This window comes from Prionailurus viverrinus, chromosome C1 (assembly GCF_022837055.1).
Source record: "Prionailurus viverrinus isolate Anna chromosome C1, UM_Priviv_1.0, whole genome shotgun sequence".
Classification (NCBI taxonomy): domain Eukaryota; kingdom Metazoa; phylum Chordata; class Mammalia; order Carnivora; family Felidae; genus Prionailurus; species Prionailurus viverrinus.
Genome location: NC_062568.1, coordinates 181,419,585 through 181,431,473, shown reverse-complemented (window position 1 = coordinate 181,431,473; position 11,889 = coordinate 181,419,585). Strand labels below are relative to the sequence as shown.

The 11,889-nt window shown below is 45.4% G+C and overlaps 1 protein-coding gene across 1 annotated transcript in view; it reads left to right on the top strand.

Annotated features, from left to right (window-relative positions):
* Nucleotides 1-106: 106 nt before the first annotated feature.
* RIMKLA (ribosomal modification protein rimK like family member A) overlaps nt 107-11,889 on the top strand; it is a 30,582-nt gene continuing 18,799 nt past the window's right edge. The window contains exon 1 of the mRNA XM_047871947.1: nt 107-269. Within this exon, the coding sequence (XP_047727903.1) occupies nt 107-269 (163 nt within the window). The remainder of the gene's footprint in view (nt 270-11,889) is intronic.

Genomic DNA, 11,889 nt, shown 5'->3' with positions numbered 1-11,889 from the left:
CGCGCTCGCCCGGGACGCCGGCAGCCCGCCCGCCCGCCAGCCCGAGCGAGCGGCCCGGGGCGTCAAGGGGGCCCGCGCCGCGCCGGGCGCCGCCGCCCTGGCCGCCATGTGCTCCCAGCTCTGGTTCCTGACGGACCGGCGCATCCGCGAGGACTACCCGCAGGTGCAGATCCTGCGCGCTCTCCGTCAGCGCTGCTCCGAACAGGACGTGCGCTTCCGGGCGGTGCTCATGGACCAGATCGCCGTCACCATCGTCGGCGGCCACCTCGGTGAGCGAGGCGGGCCCCGGGAGGGCGGGGAGGCGCGCCGGGGTCCCCGGGAGCCGGCCGGTGGGCGCGCGCACCCGGGCCTCCCCCAGCCAAGTCTCCTTCGGGCCCCGCAGACCAGCCGCCCTCCCCCGCGAGCCCTCCTAGGGTTGGAGAAAGCCCCTAACCTTGAGAGCTTCCTTTGACCACCACCATCTGCTCCGAGACCAAGATTTGAGAACGGAATTTCACGTACTTAGGGGACTTTGTTTTGGGAGGAACTCGAATTCACCCGAAGCCGTCTGGAGGTCCGAGGAAAATTTGCAAATTCCGCTCGCATCCATACCCTGTCAGTATAGCTTTATGGAAACCCTCACTAAATTTACAAAATTGCCATTAAGATGAATGTTTTTAAAAGTTTTCTAGGAGCGTGTAAGCGTCAGTAATGCACTACATAGAATGTCATTCCCAGACTAGGAACCTACATAGGGGAAGACATTTACGATTGGAGTCACCTCTTGAGTATGTAAGTGGGAGAGTGGACCGTTGCTGGCTTCTCTTTAAACTCATCCTCCTTCCTAAAAGTGTTGAATTCTGATTCCAGAAAAGCCAAGATTTCAGGTACAGACCATTCTGGCCTCAGATTTCTCTATGCTGTGTCCAAGAGGCATTTTTTGGGTAAGACATGGTTATCATCTGTGACCCTGACCTCAAAAGGTTAAGTATGTTTTTAGATATTCTTAATTATCTTTAATACAAGCGGTCTCTGACAGGAATCCGTGGCTTAGGAACCTCCCTCTGGTTTGCAGTTTGAGTCGCTCCAGCCTCCACTCTGGAAGTAATCCAGCTACTTCAGGGGGGTCAGATGTAGGGCTGGGGGTGAGGGGAATAGGGGCCCAGTTCAGGGTGCTTTTTGGACACCATTCATAATATTTCAATCATTCCTGGTTAAATAAGCTCATAATTTGTTACTCTTCTTTAGCAGAGGAAAGGGATTCCAAATTCTGAACAGGATACTTACAGGCATTTTGAATGTGACCTGTGTAGAATGTATCTGTTCTAGATGCTTCATCCATAAATTTATCTAAACCCTTCATAAGTAATATCAGATTATATAGCCTGCTGGAGAAATATACTGTAAACATTAGGTGTCACACATTAATCTAAAGCAATGTGTCATCTATAAGGGGTACTGTCTCTCTATTCCTGATTTGTTAAAACGCTTAACAGTTAATGTAGAGTTAGATTCCTGAATAAGGGTTCTGCAAAGCTGAATTCTTACCACAGCTTTGCTACTAACAAGTATCTTGGCTTTACCTTGGCCAGGTCCCTTTATGTCTTTGAATCTCAGGTTTCTTGTTTATAAAACTAAGTGGTTCTTGCAGCTCTAAAATTCTTAAATGGAACAATCTGTTATATTTTACTGATCTAGATCTAGTATACATTTTTCTACCCCCAAGGTCAGTTTGTTTGCTCTTCATTTTATTTATTTATTTTGCAGCTTGTAAAGATGCCATTTTTGAGATATAGTCGTTGAAATTCCACATCATATTCCTGTTGTAAACCCATCACACATTCTATGAAAGAGTAGGGAAGTGCTGTTTTGTATCTAAAATCCCCTTTTAGGGGTGCCTGGCTAGCTCAGTTGGTAGAGTATGTGGCTCTTGATCTTGGAGTTGTGAATTTGAGCCCTATGTTGGGTGTAGAGATAACTAAAATTTTTTTTTAAACATTTTAAAGAATTCATCCCAGAAAAAGAGAAAATTAAATTCTCGGTGCTGCAGAAAGCATTTAAACACTTCTGTTCAGTGTCTTAAAAGTTTATAGGAATTTATGTGTGACTGTATCTCAATCTATTCACAAGCTAGGAGTTACTTCTTCTTATAGTAGAAGAAAATATAGTTATTTGCCTAGTTAAAGGAGAAACTGAAAACAGGTGTTTTTTGAAGCAGTTTTAATCTTTTGCTAATTCAGAGATAGCCACACAAAATTTATGTAATATAAAACAAACCTATCAGATAACTATTTCCTCCGTCCAAAGGAAGGGTGTGAAGGGTGATCTCGTTTGCTTGTTCAGTGCTGTAGAGATGACTGGAATAGTGTCTTACAATAATAGGCACTCAGTATATATTTTTGAGTGAATAAAGATATGCACTCTATTTCCCAGTTTCTTCTGTAGTCAAACTATAGAAAAGACTTGGTGATTGGCTGAGCCAAGTGTTCTTCTGAAATGAACTCTAGAACTTACTGGCTTTGAAATACAGAAATAGTTACTGATATTAATGCCATTTCCCATTTGAAAATTATTGAGTGAGAGCTGGGGAAGCCTTTGGGATTGTCCATCCTGACCCTTTCGTTTTACAAATGGAGAACCACACACTCAAATATACCCAGTGCCACCCAGCTGGTCAGCAGCAGCGACAGTTAAAGACCTGGTCTGATTTCCAGCTGTGGATACGGAATAAGTCTGTGCTGGGGCATCCACAGCCTGTAGTACCTTTTCCTGTGGATGTGGAATTGAACTGAATTAAATTACATTGAGGCTAGAGCGTGACTTTTCAAAGCGATTTTAAAGTTTAGGAGTTTAATGCACCACCTTTACAAGGTCTTTATTCATACCATTGCTTCCTTCATTCCTTCTTCAGATTAGTGTAGGGGTTGATGCAGGAGTCAGTATGGGCAGGACCTCAGCCAATTACTTCAGTTCTTTCCTGAGCTTCCCCCTGTGGAGGCTAGTGGGACCTTAGATCCAGAGACAGAATTTCAGGTTATATTCAGACAAGAGATGAAAAGTTTAGGATTTAAAGATAGCAGTTATTTTAAACAAGATAATACAAGTAAGCTGAAAATGCCATGCAAATGCAAAGTTTTGTGATGAGTATTTTTTTTTAGTGTTTATTTATTTTTGAGAGAGAGAGAGAGAGAGAGAGAGTGTGCACAAGCGGGGGAGGGACAGAGAAAGAGGGAGAGACACAATTCAAAGCAGGCTCTGGGCTCCGGCTGTCAGCTCTGAGCCCAATGCAGGGCTCGAACCCATGAACCGTGAGATCGTGACCAGAGCCGAAGTCGGATGCTTAATTGACTGAGCCACCCAGGTGCCCCTGTGATGAGTATTTTTAGCCAGTGATCTAGCTGCCCCAGCCTACCTTTGGATGGGGTGAGTGGGAATGGCCACTGGGAAGAGTGGAATGACCTTCAGGTGACTGAAGCAATCCTGTAGAAAACACTTTCCCTTCACCTTTCCGTGGGATGTAGCATCTCTGTTCCTTCTTAGAAACCACAAGTTCTTCATTCATTCAACAAATATTTCTTAATTGTTCCTAACCACAGGCTAAGGTGGTGGTGCATGTGTCACCAAAATGCACGTAGTAATAGTCAAAGCAAAATATGTGTAGTGTTTGTTGTGTGCCAGGCAGCTGTTGAGGTTCTTTCTGCAAATTAACTCTCAAAAACGTCAGTAGGGTGTCTGGCACACAGTACTGGCTGGCAGTGAGGACCAGTACTCAGGAATTCCAGTCTCAGCAAATTTGTTTCCTCTCTTCCACTCTGCCCCATGCATCACCTGCACTGACTTCCCTGTGCCCCGTGCACTCGATTCCCTCGGCCCAAGGTGCCCATCTGGTGCAGTTCCCCTCACATGGCACACTTTCTTTCTTTCTTTTTTTTTTTTTAAGTTTATTTATTTATTTTGAGAGAGAGAATACATGTGAGTGAGGGAGGGGCTGGATGAAAGGGAGAAAGAATCCTGAGCAGGCTCCATGCTCAGCATGGAGCCCAGCGTGGGGCTCGATCTCAAAAACCATGAGATCATGATCTGAGCCGACATCAAGAGTCAGATCCTTAACGGACAGAGCCACCCAGGAGCCCCTCATGTGGCAAATTTAGTCCTCCTCCATCCTCAGCTCCCATGATTCACCTCTGTACAGTCTTCCTCCCCTCCCCTCCCCTCCAGCAATCTCTTTCCCATTTGCTGCCAAGTAACGTTGTGTATCCTTCTAAAATAGCATCCATCGTATTTTATTGTAATTTATCTATTTACAAAGTTTGTCTTCTCTTTGTCTCCCGAAACGACTGGGGATCCCTCAAATGTATGTTCTGAAGCTGGCCTCCATACATAGTAGGCCTCCAGTTAATGTTTGGATGATTGAGTCAAGGGCATGAGAAGCTAATTTGAAGCGTATGAGACTTTTACTGTAATTAGGTTCTGTTTGGGAGATCATTTTTGGCCATGTAAATGTTTTTGTGATGAGCCATTCTATGAGGACAGAGCCACCAGTGTAAATTAAGTTCTTTGATCACCCACAGGTCTTTACAATGGCAGTTTATTGTCTCAAAAAACAAGTATAGTCACAAACTCAGGGATAGACATCGAGACCAAAAAGATGCACCTGACCTGGAAATGAGGGTGTGTGGCAGTTTGTCTCTTAGGAGCAGAATGACTCAGCATTCCTTGTCTTCCTTTCAGAGCTGAAACCTTGGTGGCCATATGGCAATTTCTAGGTCAGGTTCTTTAAGTTAAGGTGTTCTGGGATATTTTTCTTTGGTTCTTTGTTGTAATCAGCTGAGTAAGATGTAAGTGCTCAAGTGGGAGGAATCCGAACTGAATTTGATGAAGTGGTCGTGTCGCAGCCTTCCAGAAGATGGCAGAGGCCTCACAGAGAAGGGATGGTCTCCCATTGCTGTGCAAGGAGGCCCTAGCAGGCAAGGGTACATACTAATCTGTGCATAGAGGTTGATCTTTGACCTCGCGCTCTGCCCAAAGCCTGGGCCTGACACTCTGTAATCTGAATAAGCTACCATACAAGACTAGTGGAAAAGTCTGAGAGTGGATGGAAGCATCTGCCATATACTGTTTCTAAACCGACGTGAGCACTGAATGGATACGCCTTACCGCATGGGTCCACATTTATATCCGTGGGCCAACCTCAAGGACTGAGGATGGACTGGATGTGTACTTTATGATTCTAACGGTAGTTTTTAGGGATACGTCATGAACTGTCTTGGAAGGAATTCTAGAACCAATAGATTGGGGTCCTTAGTAGATCTCAAAGCCTTACTTACAGAGTTCTGAACCACCTATTGCTGTTACCGTAACACTTCCTCCAAATTTGTTAGGATTGCCTGGTGGAAGGGGTAGAGCCATCATCAGAGAGGTCCACGTAATCCCCATCCCTCCACACGTCCTTGTCACTCCCCTTATTAGCAGGGAGTCCAGTGACATCCAGGTATGTCAGTGCTAGTCTCACCCCATTCCACCCTCTTCTCCAGTGCTTAGGTACGCCAACCTTACCCACTTTCCTGAGACACGTTACCTTATCATGGGTTTATATTGTTTTAACACATAACTACAACATGATCTGAAATGTTTAATCTAGTCCCATTTGATCCTTCACTCTTAAAAAATAACTCAAGCGATGCCTGGGTGGCCTAGTTGGTTGAGCGTCCGACTTTGGCACAGGTCATGACCTCACAGTCCATGGGTTCAAGCCCCACATTGGGCTTTACACTGACAGTGTGAACCTGCTTCACATTCTCTGCCCCCCCCCTCTGCTCCTCCCCCCTCACGCACTTGCGCACTCTCTCTCTCTCTCAAAAATAAATAAACTTTATTTTTTTTTTTTAATTTTTTTTTCAACGTTTATTTATTTTTGGGACAGAGAGAGACAGAGCATGAACGGGGGAGGGGCAGAGAGAGAGGGAGACACAGAATCGGAAGCAGGCTCCAGGCTCCGAGCCATCAGCCCAGAGCCCGACGCGGGGCTCGAACTCACGGACCGCGAGATCGTGACCTGGCTGAAGTCGGACGCTTAACCGACTGTGCCACCCAGGCGCCCCAAAAATAAATAAACTTTAAAAAAATAAAAGTAATTCAAGAAGACCCCCCCCCACCATGAGAAAGTGATAAATTTAAATTAGTTACTTTGCATTGAGGAACCAACAGGAATAATGGAATAACTATATCTGTAACTCTGTTATTAATGCTTTCATATATTTTATGTGCCTTCGTCTTCACAACAGTCGTTCCCATTCACAGCTGTTGCCTGCCCAGTCTGTGCCAGGCACTGTGCTAGGTACTGGAGATGTGATGGAGAGTAAGAACAGTCTCCATCCTCATTGTTAGGATTTCGTTCATTCTTTTGGTCAACAAATACCTGTTGACTACCTACTATGTGTAAGGTATCATTCTAGGTACCAGAACAAAACAGGAAGAAATCCCTGCCTTTCCAGGAAATTAGAGTCTAGATGGGAGAGATAGGATACAAACAAGATAAGTAAAATATATAGTATGTTGGTGAAAAGGGCCAAGAAGGAAAAAGCAGGGAAAGGGGATGGCATGTTTCTGGAGGCAGGAGAGGAGATGCAATTTTGGATAGGGTGGAAGGGTGTTCCTCACCTAGGAGATGATGTTCAGCTAAAGACTTGAAGGAGGTGAGGAAACAAGCCATTTAGATATCTGAGATTAGAGTAGTTTAGGCAAGAGGGAGTAGCAAAACAATTAGTATGGCCAGAGCGGAGTGAGCCAAGGAGCAGGCCCTGGGAGAGGAGGTCAGAGAAGTGGAGAGTGAGGGGAGAAGAGCCAATATATTGGGCCTTGTGGGTCATAGAAGGACTTTGTATTTTACTCTGGATGAACTGGGAATCCATTGAAGGGTTTTGAGCAGAGGGGTGACATGACCTGCCTTATGGTCACAGGGTCACTCTGGTCACAGTGTTGAGAACAGACTGATGGTACCAAGGGCAGAAGCAGGGAGATTGCTGAGGTCATTGCTACAATTCGGGTGAGAGATGACGATTGTTGGACTAGAATGATTTCAGGGGAGGAGGTGCAAAGTAACTGGATTTGGGGTAGATTTTGAAGACAGAGTTGTCAGGGTTTGCCTACTGGATCAGATGTTGGATGTTCAGTAAAGACTAGTCAAGGAGGACTCCAATGTGTCTGTCCTGAGCAGCTAGAAGAATAAAGTTTGCCATTTACCCACCTGGAAAGGATGTAGGAGTAGGTTTGAGCAGGGGGTGAGGATCAGGACCGAGACTGAGATGCCCATTAGACATCCAAGTGAAAATGTCAAGTAGGCGGTCTGTTATATCAGTTGGGATAAAGGGGAAAGCCCTGGCCCGAAGATATCAAAAATAGAAGCATCTCCACATACCTATCAAGGGAGTGACTTCATAGAAAAGAGAAGAGGTCCAAGGACTGGGCTCTGGGGCACTCCAGTTAGTGGTTGGGGAGATGAGGAGCAGCCAGGAAGGAAACCTAAGTATAAGGGATGAAGAAATCCAGGAGAGAGGAATGTCCTGGAAGCAGAGTGGACAAAGTATTTAAAGAAGGAAGACGTGATCAGACTGTGTCAGATTTTGCTGATAGATCAGGTTAGATGAGGAGTGAGAATGGACCATTGGATTTAGCAACATGGAGTTAGCATTAGTGTCCCTGATAAGAGAAGCTTCATGAAATAATGGACAACAATGAATATACACACTGTCTTAGGAGTTTTGTTCTAAAGGGAAGGTGAAAAATGAATTAGTAGCCTGCTATGAACTGAACTGTTTCTCCCCCGAATTTTTTTTTTTTCTCTCTCTCTCTCTGCCTTCTGATGATACAGCAAGAAGGCAGCTATCTGCAAGCTAGGAACAGGGCCCTCACCAGAACCCAGTCGTGCTGGCACCCTGATGTCAGATTTCCAGTCTCCAGAACTGTGAGAAATATATGTCTGTTGGTTAAGCCCCCCAGTCTGTGGTATTTTGTTGTAATAGCCTAGCTGACTAAGACCTTGCTCAAAGGGGAGATGGGTTTGAGAGTCTTTCCTTAAGACAGAAAAAACAGTGTGTTATATGCTGGTGTGAATGATCCAGTAGAGAGAGAGAAATTGGTGATGCAGGGGAGGTGGATTGCTGGAGCAGTGCTTTGTAAGTGAGAAGGAGGGATTGGGATCTGTTACATATTTCAAGGAATTGGCCTAAGCTGGGAGCAAGGATGCTTCAGCCATTGTAAGAGGGAAGATAACCTACATGGCCAAGGTGCCAGTAGATGGATAGATGTGCTTGTGGGAGCTTATAGGGAAGTTCCTCTCTGATTGCTTCAGTTTCTCTCATTGAAATAAGAAGGAAGGAGAAAGTAGCAAGAAGAGAAAGTGAAATCGTTCTTTAGGGTCAGGGAGAGTGAATGGACCAGGGAAATAGGGTGCTTGCCAGGCAGCAGTAAGAATGCCCTTGAGACCAGTCGGCAGGTTTTTGTATTTTTTTCTTCATGTTCCACTGCACAGGAGGGAACACGAAGTAGGCAGAGTTGGATTGGTCTAACCAGGGATGTGGTTCAGCCAAGCAAAAACTAGGTGCAAGATCTGAGGATGTACCGTAGATTTGAAGATACATGCTATGGTGCTTTCCTATGAAATTTAAATAGGTTAAGGCAGGAAGTGAGGGTCTGAAGCGAGGGGCAGTGAAAAATAGGTAGTTTTTCCTACTAAAAAATGGTAGTTCCTAGGGTCAAAGTGGAGTCAAAGTTTGGCTGTAGTTGGGGGTACTAGAGAGAGTAAGCTGGAAAGATAGGAGACGGTGTTTGGAGACTGGAATTATGATTATTGTATCAAGTCTAGAATGTAACCCAGAGTGGTGACTGAGTTGGGGTGGTGGACAGACAGCATCCTTGGAGGAAATGAGGTCAGGAAACAGAGGCATGGGCATCGGAAGAATTCTGCACAAGGGTACTGAAATCAGCATTAGCTGTGGCAGTGTTGAGGGGTCAATGAGTCAGGAGCTAAAGCTTCAGAGACAGAGGTGGGTGACTGGGGTCCCTGGATGGCCTGTACAAGTGGAGTGCTGTGCAGTATGATGAGAGCTGAGCTGGGAGTTTTAGGGGAGAGAGAGGAGGAAGGTCTGGAAGCCACAACAAGGAGCGCATCTCTCCCACTGGCAGGTTCGGGAATCCCAGGTGCCAGGAAGAGAGCACAACCACAACTGGGAAGGACCGTTAGGGAAGCGGGTTAACTGGGGAGAGTCGGGGGTGAGCCACACTCAGGAAAAGAGGGTGAAGGGAACACTCACTATAAAGGTTGAGGATGGGGGATTTGCTGCCCGTTGAGTCCCAGAGGACACTGCGAGGTGGAAAGGGGTGGAAGATGGGAGTAGAAAAGACAATGTCAGAGCCAGGTGGGGATTAGCATCTAGGGAGATGAGGTGGCCTCGGAGACTGGAGTCTTGGGTGACTGATGTGAAAGGGATAAAGGGCTTGAGGAGATTTGTCTTCGTGGTTGCAAGGAGGCTCATTATGGTGAGGTAGGGGTGGGGAGGGTTTGGGAGAGGGCAGGTTGGTTTCCTGGGACCCTTCCATTTTACGGATGAGGAAACCGACACCCACAGAGACTTGTGTCTTGCCAAGTTGTTGAATGACAACGAGGCATTTTTTTAAGTTTTATATATTTATTTTGAGAGAGAGAACGCGTGCATGCTTGTGCACAAGTGGGGAGGGGCAGAGGGAGAGAGAGAGAATTGCAAGCAGGCTCCACGCTGTCAGCACAGAGCCCAACACGGGGCTTGATCTCACGAACTCCAAGATCATGACCTGAGCCGAAATTAAGAGTTAGGCACTTAACTTAACCTACTGAGCCACCCAGGTGCCCCTAAATGACAAGGAATTGAATCACGTCTCTGACTTGGAGACCAGCACTTTATCTCCATCATAATGGCCTTTCATCTCAAGTTGTCTTAACTTCTTCCAGTGCTTTTGCAAATACATTCACCCTGGGATATCCCTGAACTCAGTGCTTGTAAGATGCCAGACCTTGACCATAGATTTCTTTCTGAGAGGTGAACGTGCATTTATTAGTTTCACACATTTTTTCTGAGCCCAAAGGCACCATGAGTCAACATCTCCTTTCCGAAACTTTCCTTGATTCTGTCTCAGAGATTATCACTAACCGCTCCCTCCTCATTCACTGTCACTGTGCCCTGACATATATACCTGTTCGACTACTTGTGTTATAATCAGTCACCTCCTGTCCCCACCCACTACCCAAACCAGACTGATAACTCTTCCTAACACCCAGGTACTCTGTACAGAGCATCGACAGCATTAACCACAATTGTGTGTTGTCTTTCTTCTTAAATTCCAGGGATATCATCTGTTTCACCCACACCCCTCTACCCCCGTGCCCAGCCCTTAAGATGGTGCCTGTTCCTTAGCTGTGAGTGGCCCTCCAGTGTCCCTGTTGCCCTCCCATTTGATGGCACTGGGGCCCCACTTCTAACCGTCAACACTCGAATCTCTGAGGGCTCTCTCCGATCCCAAGAGGCCACTTGGCCCATACACGCAAGGCAAGCCAGAAGGGCCAGGAAATTAATACCACGTCCCCGGAGCAGCTTTCAACCAAAGACTGAGTTGGTGCACAAAAATTATCAATTGCCAACTCCGTCACCCCTCACGTGGAATAACTGAGGCGTGTGCACTAAACTATTTCTTACTGTTACGCAGCAGGATTAAGCCCTGGTTGCCAAGGCGGTCCCTCACTTAATAACATACCCTCTATTTGCCACATTCCCTTCTCTCCTCTCGCACCCGTGTTTCCTGAAATTACCATCCTAATAATAAACTTTTTGCACTTGTCTCGGGAGTGCTTCTGGGGACACCCAAACTAACAGTGGACTCAGCCCAGAGTAGCTGCTAAATAGATAATTGCTGAATGGATGTGTTGAGTGACAGACTGAATGTTTACGTTGTGTCTGTATGTCCCTAAGGAGATTAAGCTCCTCATAGGCAAAGATCACCTGGTTCAGCTTGGTATTCCTGCTTCATAGTGTGTGTGACTCACCCCAACAATTCACTAAAGGTTGAATTGAATTAAATGACCTGAAAATAGCAATTGGTGGAGAACAAAAGCAGCCACTTAATGACTGTGGGTTTTATGAGGTGGAGGTAAGACCTCTTTGGGCCTTGTGACAAAGAACTTTAAAAGGGAAGGAGTGGTGATAGCATCTCCTTAAAAATAAAAATAACTTCCTTCTGAGAAATAACTTCCTTATGGGGGGGAGGGGCGAGTGGAGGCTAGAAACACGCAGGGAAAGCCTGGAACATCATCGAGAGGGGCCAGGTCATGTTTCAAATGACACATCTTCCTTATAACACGATGAGATCATGTGAAGCGCTCCGTGGATCATCCACTTACTTTACTTCTGCTGTCGATTCCATTCTGACAACTTTCAGAGCTTCACTACCAGCCACTGTTACACAATCCTGAGTCTGGGTGGCTCACTCTGTTAAGTATCCGACTCTTGATTTCGGCTCAGGTCGTGATCTTGAGGTTCATCAATTTGAGCCCCACATTGGGCTTTATGCTGACGGTGCGGAGCCTGCTTGGAATCTCCTGCCTCCCTCTCTTTCTGCCCCTCCCCCGCTCTTTCTCAAAAATAAACGTTAAAAATATATATATATATGTATATGCATATACATATATATATATTTCACTGTATATGTACATATACATATATATATTTCACTATATATATACATATATATACATATATATACACACAAATATACACAAATATATATATGTATATGCATATACATATATATATTTCACTGTATATATATATATATATACATATATATATATACACACATATATATATACACACATATATATGT